The 24437-nt window shown below is 40.7% G+C and overlaps 1 protein-coding gene across 1 annotated transcript in view; it reads left to right on the top strand.

The window, feature by feature from the left end:
- Nucleotides 1–2395: 2395 nt before the first annotated feature.
- TRPM1 (transient receptor potential cation channel subfamily M member 1) overlaps nt 2396–24437 on the top strand; it is a gene marked incomplete at its 5' end in the record, with an annotated part of 121946 nt that continues 99904 nt past the window's right edge. Inside the window, 2 exons of the mRNA XM_082005080.1 lie at nt 2396–2512; nt 4178–4753. Of these exons, the coding sequence (XP_081861206.1) occupies nt 2396–2512; nt 4178–4753 (693 nt within the window). The remainder of the gene's footprint in view (nt 2513–4177; nt 4754–24437) is intronic.

Below are 24437 nucleotides of genomic sequence, written 5' to 3'. Positions count from 1 at the left end.
GGTATGGTTTTGTATCTCAATTGTCAACTTGTGAGATTTGCTTTTGGCATGTTTTGGAAAATGTCACACAGTTAAAAAGATTGCAGACTGTTACCTTAGACACCTGTTGATGCTATGGTCTTGGAAGGGACCCACCACGGACAAAGAAAGCATCGAATGTTGAATTTTTCCATATGCAAATCCATGAATTTAAGCAGTGAAAATAACACTTGTAATAAAGCAGAGTAATGCTTGTCTTTTGCACATCCCAAGGCTTACAAGAACAAAATGGTGTGAACTTGGCTAGATCCACAGAGTACAATCCTGCCTTCCTCAAATATGTGAAATTCACAGAGATTTGGATGTATGTATCATATGGAATCAAAATGTCACCAGTAGTAGCAGCTGTAGTTGACCTAGAGGAAAGGTGATCTGATGGAAGATCCTAAAAGCGCATTGCTTTCTGTCTTCAAAAGTATGAGGCTGTAAAGCTCCCCCTCTGCCTCTCCAACATTTGCATTGATGTCAAGGTGAAGAGAAGGAAGACTGTTCTTCTTTGTTAAGCATATGTTCTGGCTTTTGTCTTTTCAATCCCATCATTTTTCATTGTTCAGTCATGGTCGGTGAGTAGATGCTCCTTGGAATAACTTGGCACTACAACAGATGGATTACAGGGTTGTACAGGTAATCAGGTGAATAAATGCATGCTCCATGGTTCACATGGTCTGCATATACAGTTTCCCAGAGGAGTTCCCAAGGCTTCTTTCTTTAACAGTCCAGCCAAGGATGCCATCTGTATAGGCCAGGGAGGAGGGTGTTTAAGGCTTAGTTACCCAGAGGGTGGTATGGGCGCAGGTGCACCCCTTGGTCTGTATAGGCTAACTGCTGTTGTTGACAGGAGGAGCAGCTGTTTCCAAGAGTACATGGGTTTGCCAGAATTGTCTGGATCCTAAAGCAAAATGTGTGTATGTTATCTCCCAGAGTATCCCAGACCACAGCTGAGATCTGGTCTAGACCATATTCAGAGAGGCAGACAGTACCTCTGCCTTCCTGAGGCTTGGCTAGAACGATAAGCACAGTGATGCCAGGCACAACCACCTATTTCTGAATGGGACAACAATGAGTGAAGTATAAACCTCCATGTGAAGAGTGAATCCTCCCCACTGTTCAGCATAAAGACTGACCCAGCTTCCTTGTACAAAGCCTGGTAATGGTGCAGATAGCAATGTAATCTGAACAGTTCAGGTCAAACCTAGACATCTGAGAAGTCTAGTAGTATGTGGTGGCAACCGGAGCTCAGCAGCCATGTAAAAGGACAGGCCCTGGTATCACCTGTCTCAGTACTGTCCCAATCCTTCTTTGGTCCCACTTCATCTCATGATCTACAGAATCTAGCCCTTTTCTGTTTTGTTCTCCTTTCCTTTTAAAGACTCTTCCCCTCTGTTTTTTGTTGTGGTTACCCATTCATACAGACATGACTAAGTTTACTAATAAAAATATCATGTTATCCCAAAGTATGGAGGTTAGTTTATCTCTGAATTTGTTTAGGTTGAGTAACTTATTTTGGTTTTTGACTTGCTTTAGACTTTCCATCTCAATAGTCTGTCGATTCACTGTTGTGTTCACCGTGAAGGTGTAATTCATCTGCATGTAACTTTTCACAATGTGCACTTTGCATTATTTTCAGCATGCATGCTGGAGATTAAACTGTGGTGATGCATCTGAAAAGTATGTACATGATTTCAAAAATATAAGAATCCTATTAATTGAATTAGATATTCCTCTTGAAACGTCTTTGTTGAAAACAAGGGTGATCTGTAGCTGGAAAGAATAACAGAATAACCTTTATAGCATATGTTTACATGCTTTACTATGTTTTGATGAAGCATTGTTCATAACTTGGCAAAGACCTCTTAAAAAATGTTGGCCAGAACAAGCTGCTTTTTACAAGAAAAACGACAGTTTTGGATACTTTCAAATTAAGTGTGTATGGCTCCAGACAGACCCCACTAACACTCTTCTTGTTTGTAGAGGCCTATGTAGACTAGTTCCTGTATTTCCACTGTCCTGGCCCCTTGAGGTTTCACTCCATGTCAGTGGAAAGGTACATGTTCTTTCAAAAACTGGAAATGGAGCATTCCAGCTCGGGTGTATATGGCTATATGGCATAGAAAACTGGAAAATCAAGGGTATTGGTTCCAGGTCTGGTTGACTAGATGTTCCATAACTCGTCAGAAAATCACATGCAGTAAATAGGCTTATCAAAATATATTGTCTGCCGTCAGGGTATTCTGACAAGTGGGGGGGTAGAGGGTGGAACAACATGTTTGCTTCTGTAACTCCAAATTGTGCTTTAACTCTTGCTGAGTAAAGAGTTTGATCTGTAGAAAGGGAGCTTTGGCATGTAAAGTCCACTATGACAGGGAAGACAGCATCCATGAACATAGTGGAAACAGGTTACAATACATTAGATGCTGTGAAGGCAATATCTAGCGAGGAATCTGCCAGAACAATGACTTTTAGTCCAATTATGGTAAAAAAATAAAATAAAAAATTCATGGTGTTGGTAAATCTCACGTGACTGTGGCACCATGCAGTATAGCTAGACAGCTAAACACTTAAAAGCCTGTGGAGATAGCAGTAATTCTAGCAACAGTTGTAGACTTGTATATCTGTGTGTAAACTTATTGTAAGTGCATGGTGAGGTCATACAATAAACACAGAAACAGAAAGGCTAGTATGACTTATATATATGAATGTTTCTTTTCTTCCTGCATAATAAATTTCAATGTGTGAAATAATCCCAAACCCATAAAAAGTGAGGATATATACCTCTGGGTGGCCAAACAGGTGCAGATATAGAAAAAGAGCTGTTGATACAGAAGTGCGTCTACTCCCTTCAGCTGGGTCAAAAAAAGGCATGTTTAGATTTCAGACTCTGAGAAGCAGCAAGAAAATAGAGCAAAAGGTAGCATAATTAATACAGACAAATTACGGTACTTGATGTGAGAGGGCAGGAGGTTTTATTGCTGTTGTGATTAAGTTAATTTCCCCCAAAATCAACGACAATCTGCTAGGTGTAAGATAGCTAAGCACTCCTGATGCAAGAACAAGATTTACAGCTAGTGGGCACTCGAGTTCATTCTGTTCTTATTTTGGCTTCTACGCATGATCGGGCTAGAATAAGTAGGAAGTTGGGTAGTAGTCAGCAGCTCGTGTCAAAATGCCATGTCCAGGTCACTAAGTGAGGACCTACGGAAACACAAATGTTGCTGACTATATTATAAATTTAGTCATATAGCGAAGTTCAAGGCTGACTTAATTCAGTTAGGCTGAGGGTAAAGCCTGCTTAAGCCCTGAAGATTGAATATAGTATACCAAGTTTTTGTGGCTTGTTAACAGTGAGGGAGAGGTGGAAATGGGCAATTCATGTAGGCTCCTGGTAAGCCAGGTGCATAGCTAAGTGTAACTCTGTAGTCCTTTTCACAGAATATGGATTCCTCCTCTTGATGACCCTCTGGTGAAATTCATGCTGAACTGCAAATTCAAAGATGTACATTAAAGGTGTACTGGATCCTTGCTGTTGTGCAGATAGTGGCTGATAAGACTGAAGCCCTTCTGTCTGGTAAGGTTTTACCTTAGTTGAAGCAGGTGTTTTGCATTCAGAATATGGAGAGTAATGCCCTTCTGGTCTTAGCAGAAACTAAGAGGCTGGAACACTTACTTAAGGCTTTGAGCACTTTGTGTTATTCCAACCTTCTAAATTACAGGGAGGATCACATGAGAGGGGGCAAGCTCTCCTCTTCAGCCACTTTCCTCCTGACAAAATCAACTCCCCATCAACTGGAAATTTCCACTGCTGCTGTATGTACCTCACTGCAAGTGGCAGTCTTATCAGTCAGGCCTAGCTGTAGGCAAGTTTTTGCAGAAGAACTGGTATAGAAAAGGTCAGACCACAGAAACTTTTGCTTCTTGGTCCTCAGACAGATCCATTTCTTTTTACATGTCTCACTGCTAGAAAGAAGGGACTAGTGAAATGTGTGTGCTCTTAATATCCATTTCCAGTATATCCTTGTTTACTAGGCTCAGTCTCCGCAGATTGCCTGGCATATATTTAACGCTAGAGCAACTAAAACCCGAGGACCCAACGGAGGAGCAGTGAGGGAGCCCAGCGGAGCCAGCCCAGGCTTTCGGGCAGGGGAAGGGCGGACGCGTGGCAGAAACCCCCAGCCAGCAGCAGCGCCAGGGAGGCTCCGAAAACGCCAGATCTCGCGGTGGCGAGACGGCCTCCCTGCCCCGAGGAGAGCGTGGTGGGGCCCGCCGCCGCCGCAACGAGCGGGGCCAGCAGTCAGCGTGCGCCTCGGATGACGCCCGAGCCGGGGTGGCGGGGGGCGCCACGGCCGGTGGGTATGGCGGCGGGGATAGACACGAAAAGGCGGCGCGGGGCGGCAAGGGCGCCGTTGCCCTTTTAAGCGGGCGCCGCTGCTGTCCTCGGGTGCCCTGCGCGTGCCTTGCCCTCCGCTGCGCTATTAATAGCGGGACGGGGGCGGAGCACCCGCTGACACGCAAGGGGCGCGCCTCGCGCGGGCCCCCCCGCCGCTGCCGGGGCCCGCGTGCAACCGCCGCGCCCGCCGCCTGCCGGGACGCCGAGGCACGTGTGGCTGTGGCCGGCCTCGGTGCCGCGCCCAGCTCCGTACAGCGTCTGTCGGCTGAGAGACTGCAGGCGGAGGAGCAGGGGAAGAGGGGAGAGCCCGTGTGTCGGGCCAGAGCCTGGGTCAGGCCTGAGTGCGCTTCGGTCACCTGCGCGCCGTGCGTGGGACGAGCGTGGGGGTGAGCCCTGCCCCCAGACCGGGAGGAAGAAATGGTCCCTCCTTCCCCGCCGCAGAGCCACAAACACTTATGCAGCTCCCGCTGGCGAGGGAAGGGGGGAGGAAACAGTACTGTTCGGCCCTGAGGGCAAGTGAGGTTTCTGTCCTGTCCATTCTCTCCTGAGGGGGGGAACAGTGTCTTCCTCCTTCTCCCAGTGTTTCTCCTCCCACGGGTTTAGGGATACGCGCTGAAATCTCCACCTGCTCTAACTGCAAAGGCAAGATTTTTCCCTTCGTTCTAGTAAATGGGAAACATGCAGGAAAAATGCCGACGTGTGTTCTCTCAGCAGTCCACCCACGCTCTGATCTGGGGAGAAAGGAATGGAGGAACGCTTTCGTTCTGCAGAGGGGTATCATTTACTGCACGTAAACCGTACTTTGTAAAAGCAGTGAAGCGCCTTTGTCTCACTCTAACGGCTGTGTAACAGTGTAATGTATTTGTATATCCTCTGCAATCAAACAGAAAAAGAGGCTGTGCTGCATGAGAAATAGAAATTGCCATACTGGATTAGAGCCGTCTGCTTCAGTATCCTGTGTGAACCTATCCAGAAAAAGACATTGAGGGGGAAGGGAATGTATATCTCCCTTTTTTGCTTTACTTCCTTCAAAAATACTGCAGTATGTTACCGCATGTTACAAATATTACTTCAGTAATTAGCCGGCACCTTGGAACTTTAATTTCTATATGCTTTTTATTTCAATACAATGAGAAATACTCCTGTTAGTCATGAAAAATTACATTCTTACTTCAGTACAAGTTGATTGGAGTGTGGCAACAATTCCCTCCACTATTTATATCTCTTGTCAGTCTTTTTTAACATAGAATGACTCTAGTAAGCAATGCCCCATCTCTGTCATGAGTAGAGGAGATGGGGAGGGCAGGTGTCCACATCTGATGCTCTCAATTTTGCATCTCTCCTACCGTCTTCATCTGAAAAGGAGCAGGCTGTTTCCACTACGTAGAACAGCTTACCTCCTCCTTTACCCTGGAGCACAATTGCGTGCACTCTGCCACCCAACTGCTTTTGGCATTAGTGGTATCTCCTTGATCAGCAACTGCTCAAGTGTGACATACATTGAAAATAAAGCCAGTTGCTTTAATGCCTCTGCCAGCAAAGCTGTATTACTGCAAATGAGCATGAGTCACTGACTTTGAGTGAGTTGGGAGTGTCTTTGAGACTTCATTTTATAGCTTTCTTGGGTATTAGGGGATTTGCTCACTTTTCAGGACAAACGCTGTGTTCATCCCCATACCCTTTGCTACCAGCTCCTTTAATATATAACAAATCAGCCAGTGGCAGAGAGAGTTTACCTTGGGGGTGTCTGGGGTGAAGAGAGCAAAAGTAATCTCTTAAGTGCAGGAACGCCCTCAGCACTTTAAACCACAGCATTAGAACAGGAGTCTCAAGTGTGCATTAGTAATGCTTTTGCCCTTTGCTCTTTGGAGGGGTGATTTGCTCTACAAATACTTTATGAACCTCTTGAGACTGTGGCACCATGTTATTCTTCAAAAGCGTTCACTAGTAAATTCCCACTGTATTACAGTATGGGGTTCTGTCACAACATGTTTAATAATCATAGACAAATGGTAACTTGTGATAGGATTTGTTCTGATAAATACAAGTCTCTAGAACCATACACACACAAAAAATTGCATAGTTTTGGGAGTAGATAAAAAGATCAGCATTGTTTGAAAATGGTGAGAGGGCCGAGTGCCCCATACATTCTTAAATGGACAAAATGAGAAAGTCATTCAAGATTAGCCTTGTTTGTATATGCATGGAGTGTCATCTATTCTTTGAATAGTTGACAAATTGAACATAGCTGAGCCAAATAAATTGAGGGCTACATATTGAACAGACATTTATTTTGCTATGCAGTGCCAGTCACTGTACTGAGACTCGTCATCTCAGTATGTTGCCAGAGGGGATTTATCTGCTGAAGTTTGTTTTGAAGCATGGGGAATTTTGGTCCAGAGTTTATGGTCTGTCTGTTGTAAAGCTGAAATACGAAATTATATTTCTGAGTGTAAAAAGAGCTTAACTGCTTAGTTCAGCTTCATATGACCATAAGAATACCTGTGCTGCAGGCCTGATTGATCTGCTGGACTTCAGCAATTTGCATACCTGTATTCTGCCTTTGGTTTCAGCAGAATAACAGTAACTTTACCTTTCTCTTAGCCTCCCTAAAAATCATACCATTGGAGGTTACTAAAGATGACAGATCTTCAGTTTTCCCTTGGCTTTTGCTTACTGTTTGCAGCATATTCTTCTTTTGGGCTTACCCTAGCTGTCTGTTGGTGCCACGCTGTAAGGGAGATTTGCAGTACTTTTTGCGCAGTCAGAATGTTTTGGCTGATAGACGGGAAGTTCGGCCTTTGTTAAACTTGACTGCTGATTCTTCATGGTGTCGAAGCCTTTCGTGGAGACTGACCTGTTAGCATGGGCAACCCTGCATGGATCATCGCTCAGATACAGACTTGATGTCATTCTGCCATCACGCCAGAACACTGAATAGAAATACTTCGTGAACTAACAGAGGAAACACAGAAAAACAAATTGTAACCCTTCAAAGGACAGCATTTTTCTGATACTTTCAGAACTCACTTTCAGCAGCTTACACTCTCAGCTTTTGCTCTTGTATTCTTTGCTTTTAGACTGTTTGAGTGATTATTATTTTGCATACTATGAAAAATACTTTAGATGTCACTTGAATAAGTTCCACACCTCATATAACAGACAATCTACAGACATCGTCACTCAAACATTTCTGCGTTGTAGTGGCCCTTACTTAATGAAGTGGTCCCACTGAATTTGATGGGAATACACATTTGTGTTCATTTGTGTTGATCAAACTTGTAAGTGCCTATTTCACTGCAAATATTTATTCTTTGTATTGTGTTGCATTTGAAGCTTACAGTCTAGAAGCTTTAGGGACTGCAAAAGTACTTCAGAGCCATGGCTGAAAATATCTCATAAAAGAACAACTGAAAGAGAAGATTATGGTTTGGAGAAAAGAGTAAAAGGTCAGAATTTCACAGCTGATGGTAAAATGGGCCATATGTCCTTTCACTTTTAATCCCGCTCTGGAGATAGCTAAGGATCTGTCTTAGCCACCTTTTCAAGCCTGTTTAGTACCACGGAAGGAAGGGATACATTTTAACAATAACTGTCAGAATTTAACCTGTTTTACAGACACGAGAGATATGGTAAAGAATACATTTTTCTCTTCTTTTTTCTTCCCCCCCCCCCCCCCCCGCTAGTTATACAAGTTTGGAAGGGTTGGCTTCATGCTGTGGGTTGTTTTTTATTTTAGTATACCTGAAACAGTAATTAAATTTGGACAGTTTTGTGAACAAGTGGTTTTGCACCCATATAATCTTAACTTGACTAGAAGCGTGCTATTTCATTTGTGGGTTCTCTATGCTGCTGTAATTAAATAAAGTGGATGTTGCATTCATTTAAATATGAGTGAGAGAGTAATAGAATGTGTGAGGTTATCAATTACATTGGCTTTAAAAAAAACCAAAACAGCTGTGCCTGGCATTCATCATTGTATTGAACAATACAGCTGTAAGACATGATAATAGGTACAGCTGTGAGCGTAGTTAAAAGCTCCTTTTTATGTTTGGCAAAATTTCCATTCTTAATTTAGGTCTGATTGTAGTCTGTAATTCTTCCTTCGCTTTTGCTAATGTAAATCAGGACTAATTTTGGGTTTTAACTGAGGTCTTATATTGTTGCAAGGGTCTGATATAAAGTAACTTTAAAATCTTCTACTGTTTTCAGTGGGTAATGAACAAGTAGTCATGTAATGAGAAAGTGAAGAATCAAGCTAGCAACTTTGCTAGCAAGCAGAAAGGATTTTCCTAGTATGAGCTTTAATAGTTTAAGGTTCCCATGGAGTTCTTAAATACGTGGCTTTTTAAATATCAGAATTGTTCAAGAAAAATGTAAGCAGTTTTGTTGAGACCCTTAAGAAAAATAAATAAGTGGTGAAAGTGAATATGTGGGCTACAAAATATCTGCCCACATGCACTTCAAATGACCTGTCAAATATGCTCAGTTTTCTGCTTTTGAAGATATAATAATGTTTAGTTCACTGTGGCTACTTGCATGTTCAAAATTCTATAAATAACAAATGATCTTTGAAAAAATACATTGCAGGAAATGGTGGTCTATACTATTGCTTCATTTAACAAGGAAATGATGATGAAGAAGTAAAATGATTTTACCCAGGTCTAAAATAATTTAGTAGCAGTATTGGCTTTGTAAGTGGGCATTTCTTGGACAACTGACTATATGTTCATTTTGACACTTAAAGCTTATCCTCTTCCTGACTTTTTTTTTAAGGTATGGATGAAAACACAGCCAAATGGAACCTGGGTGAATTTTGTGAACACAAATTTTTGTGAGCTCATCACTCCACTGTGTCTTCCAAAGAAGCAAGTTGCTTTTCTCCGTGCTGTGTTGAAGAAGCACAGGATGCCCCAGTCCCTGAGTCAGAGCTGTTAAATATTACCTTTCCAAATAAACGGGTAGGCCCATTTATGTTTGGGAGAGTAGGCTTGGGGACTGTTCTCTGGAAGTGACTCACGCAATGTTCTGTTGACACTAGGCAGTATTAGATCCAGGGAATCCTGTATTTTCCTAGGCTGACTGGAGTTTGGCCTGCAGAAAAGAATTTACGGTGATTTCTGTATTCAGAGAATAAGAGCAGACATACTCAGAATTTTAAGAATTTTCTCTTCCTGATCTTTCCCATAAGTACAGCAGTTTAACAATAGCTGTGAAGAGGATAGATTGTTTTTACCCTAGATTCCTAAATGAGGGAGACCAAATGCAGCTCACTGTTTGTCTCTCTACTGCAGATTCCCCTAGCTAATTTTGGCTAGCTTTAACAGCAAAGCAGTTTCTGAAACTAGGCTAAATAGGCTAATAGGATGGAAGGGGCCAAATAATTATATGAGAGGGAGATTCTGTCATGAGCTCATGTATTATTATGCAGCAGTGAGGCCATAAGATAGAAATCCATAGAAAACTTGACTTCATTAGTGTCTGTGCTCATGGAATTGGTTGGTTTACATGTTATTTGGTGACAGTCATCTGGAGCACAGTGCTTTCTTGAATATGCTCAGTGCTGCAAGAACTAGGAAGCTGTTCTTCCATGGAAAATAGAGATTTTCTTGTGGAATTTGAAGTGTACTTGAACTAATCCTAGAAAAGTAACGTTTTGTGTCTATGAGTTAAAATTTAATCTGGACTGTTGGCCTAATTGCCCTCAGTGAGTCCAAGAGAAACTGCAGTTAGTGACTAACAACTCATTCCAATTAGTGATAAGGCCCATGGGCAGGACTCTGTGTTGCCAGCCCTTGCTAACTGGATGGTACTTGCAGTCTTTGGAAAGTTCCCATGCAAGGGGAATCTGCTTTGGCACTGTGTGGCTTCCGGGAACATAATTTTTGACAGTCTGTGGGGAGTTGCTGTTTGTTATCATAGAATCATGGAACAATTTGTGTTGGAAGAGACCTTTTAAGGTCATCTAGTCCAACCCCCCTGCAGTGAGCAAGGACATTTTCAACTAGACCAGGTTGCTCAGAGCCCCATCCAACCTGACCTTGAATGTTTCCAGGGATGGGGTGGCTACCACCTCTCTGCGCAACCTCTGCCAGCACTTCATGACCATCATCGTGAAAAATTTCTTCCTTATATCTAGTCTAAATGTACATGTATGTACAGCCTGTCTCTGTACTGGCTTCTATTGTATTCCTCTTGCATATGGGAGCTATCTTCCGTCATCTGAGTTTTAACACTAATTTATAACATGACATGTGCAACCTTAAAGAGTGTGATCAGGATGATATTCCCTGCTTGTTACATCACAAGGCCTCAGTATACCTTAGCTCCCAGTGGAGTTGGTAAAATCCTCTTCTGGCCCCAAGACAGGGTAAATTTAATGCATGAATGCATTTCTTCAAAGCTATTTAAGCTCCTAGAAATTTGGGTAATATTTAGTGGGATTTTCAGAGTTGCAAATCTCACTTATCTTCAGCAAAGCAAACGGTATTAAGATATACAGTGACATTTTTTAAAGTATTGTCTGCATTGTAAGGCATCTATTGAAAAAATAGTTGAACAAATCTAACTCCAAGTCTCAATTGATACTTGTCTTGGAAGTTTGCCTTTGACTTTAGTGGGAATAGACTGTAAAAACAGTCAGTAATTGGCATCTGACTTTATTATCACACAATGTTGTTTTGTGATTTATAGAATAGTTGCCTACAAGAAGTGGCCAGTATAGGTTGATTATTTGATATTAGGAAAAACATTTATATCATTCTGTTATGAACTGTGGGACAGTCCTTTTATGAAGGGATGTGTTTGTCCTCTCTACAGGCCTTCCTTGTCTGTGGTGTTCAAACTACATTTTCTGGGAAACTACCATGGGAAGAAAAATTGCATCTCTCCTTCCTCTTTCTCTCCTATCCCTGGAAAGAATATTTTATTGTTTGTGGAAGGTAAGTGCTTTGAGTAACAACTGAAATCAAATCAGTGTGATAAGTGATGAATATTAACAGTGGTGTTTTGGAGCATAAGCCAAATTCTAACCATCTGAAAGGGAAATTAGAGCTCTGTTGGGCCTCACACTGTCCCACTGCTGACCACTGAAGATTTGCTAAGCCATCTTTGGCAGCGTGTTTGAGAAGCTTTTGATGGAGGCAGCAGACTAAACCTTGATATGATCCTATACAGCAGTTTCCTCCTAGTCCCAGCATGGACCTTAGATGTATCTCACTGCTGGGTAAAATGGCTTCTATTCAGCCAAGGCACCAGGGCTGAGGAGTGCAGCTTTGGGTGTCACTGTGTTTATGTACCAAGATTGCTGAGAAACCAAGTAAGAATGCAGCTGTGAGCCTTTAAGCAGCATGCCATGGAAAAATAAAACACAAAGTGTGTATGTGCACGAGGGGAATGTACCCAATGTTTTGCACATTCCAGCAGAGGCCTCAGTAAAGACTGGAATTTTAATTCTCATTTGGCAGCATTCCACAAAGACAATTTACATTCCCTTCCTGCTTCCCCCTCCCAAGACATGCATTAAAAAAAATAATTTTGGCTTATTTTTTATTCTGCCTTGGCTATCAAACAACTGTTGGAGTGCCAGCACTCAGAAGAGATAGCTGGGGTACTTCTGTTTAGTTCCTAATTTGGATTCTCTGGGTTTCGTTAGTATTTTCTATTTTCCTTCTTATTGTTGTTGTTAGCAATGCAACTTCTTATGTATTGTCATTGTAAATCAAGATTAGAATCACCAGCTGCATTGATATCTCTGCAGGGACTCTCTGAGTTTCTTTTTACTGCACTCATGGTCCCCTCACACACACATGTCTGATGGTGTAGCACAAGGCTGTTAGAAAGGCAGGAAAGAGGAGTGGCAGCGACTCATGTCAACTTTTTAACAACACAAAGTACAAAACATCACCTATTCCAGTAAGAACAAAGATCTTGATCTGCACAGCACCTGCTGTACAGTATTTCAGTGTGTATTCCAGTTTTTTAGTTCTGAATATGAATCTGGAAAATAGGCCAGTGTTTAAGGAGTTTGCATGAAGGAAATGTTGGTTTTGGAACTGACAACACTGTGAGATCAGGAGTACCCAACTTTGCACATAGTCATCTGTTAATTTCTGGATTACAAGCTGTATACAAAAAGGTGCAGAAGTCTGTTTCCTGTATGTAAGTGGGCCTGCCAGCATTCATAACATCCCATTTAAGCCACAGCTGATGGCTAAAATCATCAGTTAGCTACTTGTGTATCTGAAATGATAAAACAATGAGACTAACCACTTCAAATGAGGATGCTTTTTTCCCTCTTGTTCTAATTTTATTAATTCCAGTAATAGTCACAGTAAAACTTTTTATTGCAATAGCTTCTGTTTAGCACTGTTGAACAACTGTGTCAGCTTGGGAATCCAACTGCCAATATTTTCTTCCTTTCTCTTTGTTTTTTTTAAGAATCAGCTTGCCTTTTAATTGATAGTCATGTCTTTGAGAATATCTATTTTGGCCCATACTATGACATAGCTGTAAGAAGCAGAGCACAAGACCTGCAACCTAGCAAGGGGGAAGATGACATAAATTACTTTTCCACTTTTATGACACTAGTCAGCTTCAGCAGCTAGGAGGATGTACAGTATGCAGACAGTATCTCATGTCTGACATAGGTCAGCAACATTGTGCCCTGTGGTCCTGTTCCTGGCAGACCTCTTATACCTGAACTGTTACTGGGGTCCTCAGAAGCTGCCAGCATATTGTGCTCTACCTTCTTCAGGCTTACTTCTTCTTGGGTAAATGTGCTAAGGTATGGGTGAGAATCTTTCCTTGTAACTTTAATTAGTTCCTAACATAGATTAAGACTTCTGGAGATGTCAAAACAGATGCCCTGCAGAGATTTGAAAGCTAATTAATGTGCAGGAGGCAGAGCTATTTTTTCCTCTCTGCTTTATAGTACTACTATTGAGCTCAGTCATGAGCTGTCTACTAGAGGGAATGAGGACAAGCATCACATCATACATCCCATGCATGACTTACCTGTATCGCTGAACTGTACTCAGGATGGGAGGGAAAGCTGCCCTGCAACAGTGCCACAGAGAGTGACTGGAAGGGTTGTTCTAGGGAGTAAAAGGAGCAATCAATGCATTGACTGTGTCCCTGTTTCTCATGTCAGCCATTTTAGATGGCCGAGCTGCCTCACTGCAGTAGGGGCCATGCTGGCACTATTCAAATTCAGTGTTATAAAATTACTCTCAGAGCTTATGAAAAATGTCTCAGTCATTGCCCAAGCCCCCCAAAACCCTCCAAGACATCTCAAAATCCTCACCTCACCCCATTTCCAGCAAAGACGTCACATAGTTGAAAATGCCTGTGAGATTAGCTTTCCTTTGATAATGTGGTACCTCTGAAACACGTTGGCAGCATAAAAGGATAGGCAAGTGGAAGCTGTCCCTTAGGAAGACACTTTCCAGAGCAAGGCATATATTTTGCTTTGTCTGATTGTTCCTTGGACCCTTTTAGAAAAGGTGGTGGCTCTGTGCCAGTGTATCTGACAGAATGCGCTGTAACATGGGCCGCATTGGAGGTGTTATGAACACTGTGTGCTCTGATTGCCTCCTGCTTGGAACACCAAGAACCTGTGCAGACCTCAAAAGGGTCTGTTTACAACAGATAGAAGCCAAACTGTCCCTGCAGATGAGGAAGACAGTGACTTAAAAATTCTTCTCCCCTATGCAAGCCTAAGAACAAAAGCCCTGAGCGGTAGAGCTGGTATGTGGGCTAGCTGCCTAAAAGGTAGACCTGGGTTTCAGAAATAACATCATGTGGTTGTGCCAGTAAGGTTTGTTCACAGAGATGTCTTTGGCTTAGGAATTGCCTGGTTCCTTCTCAGTCTGCATCCAAATACAGTGAAGCACCTGCTTCCCTTCTGGTAAGGAGGAAGAATAGCTGGGGGGAGATTGATGGGCCAGGGTGGGAACTGGAACATTCTGAATGCCTTACTGGGAATTGGCAAATGCTCTGGGAGAAGTCTGAGGGCCTGGGGATCTTAACCTATTTAATTACCTTTTTGTCCTGCATCCTGAGCAGTGGCTGAATCTGTGAACACTAACCAAAACCAAAAATGAACATTCATCTCTCTCTCTTTCTTTCTTTCTTTTCTTTTTTTTTTAAATTGAGCTAGTTAAAAGCAAGAGCCTCAGTCAAAACCTTGAATTTCTTAGGTTAGTTCTAGTTCAACATTATTTAATGCCTGAGTTTGATACTGCTTACAATAGCAGTGAAACAATCGTCTTTTGTGGTAGCTATAAATCTCCTTACGTATTTTCCAGAAGTTAATGTAATAATATTAATAGTTTTAAGAGTCTCTTACTACCCGATATAAGTCTAATTTTCTAACAAGATACTGCTAATAGTTTTATTCTGGCTTCAGCAGTTTTCTTTGTCTCAGAGACCCTTAAAGGGACAGTGGGTTCTTAGCCAGAATTCCTGTTTTGGTCCTGTAAAATGTAGTTTTGTTGTAACAGTAGCTTGTTCTTAACAGTATTTATCTGCTTCTTATTATAGTCTAGGTTTTGCTACATCAATTACTCTTACATTGCTGACAGCCTAACAGCATACAGTTCAAATAAATCAGTATCCACAACCTGTCTCAAATGATCATAATTACATTACTCTCATTTCAGTTAGCGCAGCATTTCCTTTGCCAACTGATAAAATTTTGATTGTATTAAAAATAAAATTCTGAAAACATTAAACTACCTGAAAATTAATTTGAAAAAATATCTCCAGTAGTCTATTTCACTGTCTGCTTCTGTGAAAAATAAACTTGCATGTCAGAATCTGCCTTTATTGTATGTAGTCATAGAGTTATTGAAGCAAGTAATGTGTAGCCTGTTGGCCATGTAGTCTTGTTCTGGACCTTCCAGCCTTTGTTGGTATAATTGCACTTTGGCAGTTTCTGTCTAGGTGTGTGGCGCAATAGATCAAAGAGGGAGTAAGATTAAAAAGTATGCAGAGCAGGCCTATAGTCAGTTCTGTATGGGAAAGTGGAAATACATCTTTTTGGATCATGTTATCTGATTGAACCTATTACACAGTCTCAACTTTATTTTAGTTAGGTAGAGGGAAATAATATTTTAGAATGCTAGTAGCTCCCATTTTCAGAGACTCCCTTTAAAGGCCAGTGTACCAGAGGATTTTTTTTTTTCAGTTTATGATCTTTAATAAAGGCTCTGCAGAAGAGCAGATTAGATATTATCATTGCTTTGGGACATGCTGCACTGTTAGCCAGTATCCTAAGAAAATGATTACTCTAGCTGAGGGTGCAGCCAGAGAACAAGAACTTCCTCTTCAGTGTTGGAAGCTTTGTCTCATTTTGCAATAGAAAGATCAGGATCCCCTGCAAATTCAGTTTATTAATCCCTTGTCTCTCTCATAATCTTCATGTCCTTCTTGAGTGTTGTTCTGGTGTGCCAGCAAGATGTGTTCTGCCCTATTTCTTATTCTTTTTGAGTTGCTGCCAGTTTGGTCTAAATGAAATGTGTCGCTTCACCTTCCTTTTAGGTGGAGATAAATCCATGTTTTTGCAGTTTAGTAATGTTTGGGACTGGTAATTGTTTAAGTAGGGGATTCATATTGGTTAATGTGTGGTAAACACCTGGTAAACCGTGACTTTGACCATGAAAAGAAAAAAATGACTGAAGTACAGAGCCACCTTGCCTTCTTCATGTCTGCCTTTGTCTTCCATGCTTCTGTGAAGAAGGGATAAGCAAAACACTGATATGAGATCAGTGGTTTGAAGTAGGGGAGTAGAGAAGAAACTGCCCATCATTTTGCTTCAGGAAGAACAAATCACGGAGGGATATTTGATTTGCACGAGAGAATTTTATACTAGCTAGTACTTACTGCTAATAGCGGTCTAATGACTAGATGCCTGTTTATCTTTCCCTTGTATCTAAGCCAAACAAGTGGCTTGCTAGCTCCATCTGCTGGAGCTTGGTGATGTGAATGATGTAGGAAAGGTTGGCTGGCCCACAGAGGAAAGCAGTAAAAAAAAAGAAACATGTCTAAAACAGGAGAACTCGGTCTGTGTCATCGAGACTGTGAGAAACCAGATGGGAACATCCATCTACAGAACGCATAAAATGTAAAGAATACTTAAAGGTTTGTTTGTGGTTGCATTAATTATGACTTTTCTAGTTGCTTTAGGACACGCAAAACAACTGAAACCAATTACATTTAGAACAGTATACAAGCCTGTATAACGCTGTCTTTTACTTTGGCATGTGCTGCTGTGCAGAAAATGGGCCTCTGTGAAGGTTGTTTATTCGAGGCTAATAATTACAAAGTAGATTAAGTTTAAATGGTTTCCCATGGAAGTTATAGAAATTAAAGCCTTGTTTCAAAAGTAGCAGGCTACAGTGTAATTTCAGTTATAGGAAGTGTGCTATTCCATGCACTTCAGACAAGAACTCAATGGCTACTGACAGAGTAACACCTGATAGACTTTGAGAACTTGTCCTACAACTGTCTTTGTCACCTCTGTGGAAACTCATCTGCCCATTGAATTAATCTTTTTTTCTCATTGAAGTAATCTTTTTTCCTCACAACAAAGGAAAGGTTTACTCGCAAGGCAGCTTCTTATCTGGCACTCTGTCCCGTGAAGATTGCTTTGATTAAGTAATCACATACGTACAGTTAAGAACGTGATTTTTCTGGTGCAGGTGCTCAATATGTTAAAGAAAGTTCTTGTTCTTAACAAAATTCTCATGAGACATCCTTTGGGGGAAAAGAAGCAAAAAAGGGGACTGTGGCTCATGGGCGTGGTAGTGCTTCCCACTGAAAAAAGCTGTAGCTGGTGTTATGACACACAGATGTCTCCATATCCAAGAGCTCTTTGGTGTTCTAAAACCAAAATGGAGGAAGTGAGAAGCCATGGAAAGAATGGCTAAGATATGAAGAGATTTCCTTTCCGTTCTCCCTCTTTTGTCACGGTTGCACAGATTTCTGCTTGGAATAGCTGGAAGAAAACTTCTAAAGAATTTATTCATGCTTTCAAGTTTCTCCATGCACATGTTGTATTCTCTAATGGAACCATAAGAAATTTGAGTATCAGGAGAGTGTCTAAAGATTAACATCAGTGCCTAAAATTGCTGCATGATCTAATAGTTTTTACTGTATAAAGTAGATAGTTGAATGCTACAGACTAACTGAAGGCGGTTAATTGCAAGTTACCAGGTTTACTGTATGGGGTCTCATAATCTTTTAATTTTCAGGAAGATGTTGATACACCAGACTTACTGAAATCAAGGAGAAATTTGAGGTTGATCAAAATGGGATTGCTAGTTCATGTATGTGTTTTCTAAATGGAATTCTTTGTCTGCAGTCTGTGACGCAATAATGTCCAGTTGCAATATTTTAATTATTATTTCTCATTTGTAATGAGATACTAGCCAAAAGCGTCAGGCAGGGATTAAGATCCTATTAAATATCAAAGACAATCTGTCTGGACTGTGTACTAGAAAATGGAAATAGGAACCGATCAGTCTATTATGAAATGAGGAGAAAAGACAAGAGAACTGTTAAGACTTGGACTATCTGGAAGCATTATGATTCCCAAACAACCTATTAAGATCTGAACCCTGTAAATGGACAGTTGAAGAAATAATTTTGTAGGAGCTCAAAGTTAAAGTAGTGAAGTTAGTCATGAAGTGGAAAGCTTTACATGTTTCTTCTCTCCAGGGCTAGTTACATGGCTAACTCATGTCACATTGTGTTCTTGTGGCTTCCAGAGGGCATCCTATCAATTCAGCCAGATGTGAGATACTTAGCACAGGCCGCCAAGGAGAATAGTTAGACAGGTAGCCAGCTGCACATCCTATAATGAAATGCAGTAGTTAGGTGAGCACAGATTATTCAACATTACCTAAAGCTAAATGCCACAATATAGGTTGTTTCAACAACATACTCCAGGATGATAGAAGTCAACCTAAACAAAAGATGTGTCATGTAGATTTTTGCCAAAATTTACATAAAACACAAAATTTCCCTTACAGAAATACAAAACCACAAAGTTGTGATGCACAAATCTCACTGAATTACATGTCTGTGCTCACATATGCCTTGGAGAATGCTCTACTGAATAATGACATTTTCAGCTGTTTCATGAGAGTTTCATTATGATTACAGCTGGGTTGCTAGGTATTTGTTTCTTTTGAAAGTAGCAAGGAACATCAAACAACATGCATCCAATCAATACCATTGTTCTTGTTCCTGCTGTAGATGGCAGTTACAGGTGTTAATCCCTCCTAGGATTTGTTCTATTGTTCGGTAATCAGCCTGGTTCTAAGTTCCACGATTACAAAAGATTAATTGGCCTACACCCAAAATTGAAAAATGAACACAAACACTCCTTTTTCTGACATGGCTTGACCTTCTCCTCTTCTTACAATGCTGCCATCTGGGGAGTAGTATCAACCTGCTTCAGTCTGCTGTCATTGATTCTTTGAGTGACAATTTGGCTTGTGAATGGAAGGGGTACGCGAGTTCATTGCATATCAGCTAATACTGGAAAAGTAAAACATAACTACCTGCTTGTTTTTTAGGCTTAAGAGGCTACAGACTTGATAATTTGATCTTTTTACTCAAAGATAGATTTTTAGAAACCCTTTACCATATCACTTTCACTATTGCCTGTGACACAGCACTGTCACCTTGGGCAACCAGTAAGTCTCTAATAGGAATAAAGTCTGTAGTAGTCCATAGCAGCAAGGAGGCTTAGTGGAGGGAATTAGCCTTTTCTAATACCCTGAGTAGATGTTTGCACATCCTCTAGCAGAGCTAAAAGAACTTCTGCATGCTAAGGGCCATGGGGAATACTTTGATTTTAAACGAAACATTATCTTACTGTATCTAACTAATCCCAAGCATATGGTGCTGTCTTGAAGTCTGACAAGGTAGGTGCATTTAATTTTTCTATTGTAAGGAAAACAGTGAGATAAATGAACAGATTGGTTGCAACTGAGAAAAGAAATGTGGTCATCTTTTCTACCATTGTTTGAGTGGCCATTTGCTTGCGTCAAAGGTCTTTTGCAAAGCAGGATGCTAAAAAGGCTTATTCTACCTTTAGTGAGGTTAGAGCTGCCTGGGTTTTTCTCCAAAGTGGTAGTTATCTCTTCTGGTATGCCTTCTGACACTTGAGCTTGAATTCATCCTGAGTAGTTTAAATCTGAGCTATTCTTTTAGTACAATAACATTTCTATGTACCTGGAATATGTTATCTAAGCAAAGACATTCTCTATCCTTCTTGTATTTAAAAGAAGAGAGGAATACTTTTTCAGATCTTTAGAATGAATAATGAAAGTAAATTTTGAGCCATCTGAAACATGCTTGAGGAAAAAGTACAGAGGTGCATACATATCTTTTGATATGTACTTGTTAAATACTTTATCGAAGTTCAGGTTTCTTTAGTACTTGTTATGCTTGTAGAAAAAAACATTGCTGATACATAGAACAGTAAAAGAAATAGAACATGAATTAAAAAAGTCTGATGCTGTAAGCAAGATGCAAGGCAGAGATTTTAAATTAACTACTTTTATCTAATTGGTGTTATTTTTCTTGCACTGTCATGATTATCTCTTCAGTTCTCCTTGACCTGAAGCAAAGGGATAGATTTCTGAATATTTGCAGTTCATCTCACTTTACCAACCATACCGGAATCTAGTATGGTCACACATTTTCAGGTGAACATGTAACAGAAAATCAAATTAGATCAATACAGTAGCTTTCCTTGTATCTGTATTGATTATGTGGTTGCTGAGATGGAGCCTGATGGTGGGCTTAAGTCATCAGCCAGGCCTTAACTGGCTCAGATGGGAAACTGCCTACACCTCATTGTTACCGAGATGAGAACTTGGGGGTTTTGCAGGATTGAATCAGTGCACAGCAGCCAGGAAGCACTAGTGAATATGGGTGTAGCAACTCTATATTTATCAGCCAAACCAAAGAGAGCTTGGAGGTAGCAATAAAACCTCAGTCTATCATGGTTATATCTGTTTCAGTGTGTGAGGACTCATGCTTTTTCTGGGTATTTATGCAACCATGTGTGTCGTAAGTGTACACACACAGCTCAGCCTTTCTCTTTGCAGCCCTAGCTACCAGTTTCAGGGGTGACAATGGGAAATTCTTCAAAGCACCTGCCTACTTGAAACTTCCTGTTAATTTTGCTGCAGAAATCTTGCTTGATATACAGTTTTCTGCTAGTAATACCAATTTGAATGATATCAACATGTGCCTTCGCCCTTTCCTCAGACTGCACAAGTTTGGAAATTAAAAGTTCAAAAGTAAGTTGTGGGCAAACACAGTTCTTCCAAGAATCCATCTTGCAAAGACAGCTCGGATAAAATGTGGGTTAAGCTAAGGATCACATTGTCAGGATACGTGTCTGCAAATGGAGTCAATCAGGGATATAGTCATCAGGAATAATAGCATATGTATGTGTTCAAAGCTACAAATTGTTGCTTTCAGTCTTGTTCCCATTTCAAACCAGTTGTCAGACTTCCATCAAAAGTAATTTAAAACCTTTTGCATCAAGCTGAAGCCAAGTTTTCATCTTAAAAACACTAATGGTTCAAGTTGCCAAATCACCATGTTTCTTCCTTGTTCAGTTTGGGATTTTTTTTTTTTCATTCACAGTTACAACTAGATGTGTCCTGATACAATAGGCCTTTGGTGTTCAGTTTCCTGAATTTTATTACAGAATAATAATCCTGTAATGGCTGCAAGAATTACTGCCTTGAATGTGTTTTTTTCTTTTAATACTAATAATTTTAGCAGAATCTTGTGGGAGTAGTGGATAGTGAGAAGGTAATGTACACTTAGTTTCCCAACTGATTTTATTAAAAAAATCCTTAAGCACCTGGTGGTACTGATTTAATTATTTTTGGTATGATCCCAGAAATCTAAGGCATGGACCCTGTTGAGCTAGATACTGTACAAACACAGAATAAAGAGGTAATGCCTGCACATGCAAAGAACTAGATGGAATCATTTGACTGGATTTACATCACAGGTATACCACCATGTGATAATTGCATTATTTTGTCCTCTTAGTTGATTCATATTGCATCTGCTTATTCCCTACTAAAGCAAATGTCAAAATGCTGATGAAAATGTGTGTATGCTGAGAATTACTTGGATGCAATGAAACAATATAACAACAGTTTTCTAATTTAACAGTAGGCCCAATCGTGCAGATCCTGGAAAAGCCTAATTCATATTGACTTCATTAACTGTGGAATTCAGCCTACTGCTGAGGGCCGGCATAAAGCCAGTCTATGCTTAACGCTCTCCTAAGTCCTAAAATATGCACTGCTTTTGTTTCTGAACTATGCTAAATTTTATGTGAAGAATTCAGCACCTCTAAGGTATGTAGGATTGGGCCCAGAAAGCTGTAGCGATTGCTAAGGAAAAAAGAAAAATAAAGCAACATGTTCTACTGCACAGCACAAAACACAGTACTTTTCGGTGAACTAAAATTTCTTCTGGTAGTCTACAAGTTCTCTTCATCTTCTGTCAAATTAGTCTTGGGTTTCATTCATTATTTATGAATTTGCTCTCAAGATACTATCTACCCATAAAATATTTCTTGAAGACTTCATTTCATTGCACTTCTGTAGTCTAGCACATGAAGATGAAATTTCTTGAGGACATGTGGAGAAGGCTTCTTTGAGTAGACTAATAAGCAGGAATATATTGACTGGATATATGTGTATGTATGTTTACAAACACTAAGTGGATATGTTCATTTTAAATTTTGCACTTTTTATCTCTGTTGAGCCAGGAGCTCTTTAAAAAATGAGTAGCAAAATAGACCAGCTTGGTAAGTTAGGCATCAGTAGTATAATGGTGACACAGAGACAGGTGGTTATTCTGCCAAGCAGAGACCTTGCTGTTCTGGTACTTCTGCAGCGGTGACTATCCAGAGGTTTGCATAACTTGTTTTTGGTGCCACTTATACTACACCGTCAGTATAACAGTATCTTTTATGTCAGCTCAGCATCTTGTTTATTGTGTTTTCACAGGTACTACTGTTAGCCATGTTATCTAGAGACACTGAGCTATTATTGTTCCCATGAGTAGAAAACCAAAGGCATGTAAGGAAACACTGTCAAAACATGTTTTACTTCTCTATTAATTCCCCCAGTCCCTGTCTTTCAGTCAGATGTTCATATTTTGATGAAAATTCAAAATAGAGATTCTGGAATACATTTTAATTAATAGAGGTGAAGGAGAGAAGGAAGTGTACAAAAGGATTGTGAGCACCCTGGACTGAGATGGCAGAACGGACAGCTCCTAAAGATGTGCGGACTGGTAAATAGACTTTCTAGAGAAGAAGTGTGGTGTATGCACTAGAAAGGAACTTCCTGTGAGGAAGAAAATGCCCCCAAGTGTTTCTCAGATGCAGATGGACAAATTCCATTACTCTTACTGATCGGGCAAGTAGTAGTTTGATGGTACTCAGCAGGGAACAAACACCCATTTTCTAGCGTGGCACCCTGATGATCGCTGTGCGAAGGGACTGATGGCAGAAGTCGGTTAGTACATTTGCAGTTAAGCAGAGTCACCAGCTGCTGTATTCAAGGGCAGAGAAGCACAGTGGTTATGCTGTTCCTTCTCAGAGCTGCCACAGTTCAGAGCTTCCTGTTGCTTGCAGTCTGAATGGAATATTTCTCTGCCAGCCAAAAGAAGGCTGTCCCACTGCCTGCAAGGCATCTTTGTGCTGAATTTCTCTCTTCTGGAAGCTGTCTGCGCTGTTTTGCTCAGACAAAAAGTTGACTGCCCAAATGTGAATTAGTAGAGTCTGTAAGAGGCTTTTAGTGTAACAGTGCTCTGCTGACTTGAATATACTTTTTTTTATCAATCACACGATATAGTTTAAAAACCTGTTTAAAGAGCTTTTACTTTCTGAAGCCACCTTAAGGTCAATGCTGCAGCAGTAAGTGCGCTAAACATTCATGTAGCTGCAGTCTAGGTGGTCTATTCCAGCAGATACGCATTTTGCACTCCTGAGTTTTTCCCAGCTTAGTAAGTAAACATACAGTCTTAGCTGACTGCAGAAAGGTTAGTTTACTTCAGTGGGCTTAATCTATGACATAGATTAATCTAGATGTGATCCTATTACTGCAAGGTCAGGTGGGATTGTAGTTTTTGATTGTGCCGTTTTGCTCATTTGACTCTAGCATGTGTGTTTTGGAGCAGTTTCTGTCTTTATTGGTGTCTCTGAGACTTTTATAGTCAGGAGAGAGAGATGGCTAACTCATGTGATCCCAACTACAAAAATGTTAGGAGATTGACTGTGAAAGAGGGAAAAAGAGAAGTCCTCGCCTCATTATGTATCCCCTTATCAATGTCACTTGTCAAAATTTAGTAAGTAACAAAGAAAATCCACCATCATCTGTCAGACCTTTGGAAATAGGTGTGACATGAGTTGGTCAGCTGGAATGTCTTACTGTGATAAATGTTCCTAGCAGAAATGGAGAACCTGTAACTGAAGGAGCTGGTAAAGGTGGGAATTCTTTGTAGAATTGCTTCTGGGGAGAGACCTGGGTAATGGGTCTGTCACAGATAACTTTCATTTGCTTCTCAACGTAAGAGTGCATGGCAGGCTGGTGGCTGTTAGGTCTATATGTTGCTGATAGAGGAGTAATCTGTAGCTGCCCAGAAGCTTTTTGTTTCTATTGATTAACTTGGCACATCTCACCATTAAGCGTGAAATGGAGCTAATGTCATGATCAACAGATAAAAGGGATGAGGTGCTCCTGATAGTCTGTGAGTGAGACTGCGTGGTGCTGTCTTTCTCTAGCATGAGCGTTACAGCAACTCCTGTTGGCAATCACGAGGAAACCAATAAAAACGTTACGGCTTTGCCCTATCCTTCTACATAGATTGTGAGCAAAAAACACAGTTTTATTTTTATCTAGTGCTTGGTAGGCAGATGAGAGCAATGAATTTTTCTCCTAACTGGCTTCTTAAAATT

This window comes from Phaethon aethereus (assembly GCF_964289735.1).
Source record: "Phaethon aethereus genome assembly, chromosome: 12".
In the NCBI taxonomy this organism is placed as follows: domain Eukaryota; kingdom Metazoa; phylum Chordata; class Aves; order Phaethontiformes; family Phaethontidae; genus Phaethon; species Phaethon aethereus.
Note: the sequence above shows the minus strand (reverse complement) of the source record. Positions and strands in the feature narration are given on the sequence as shown.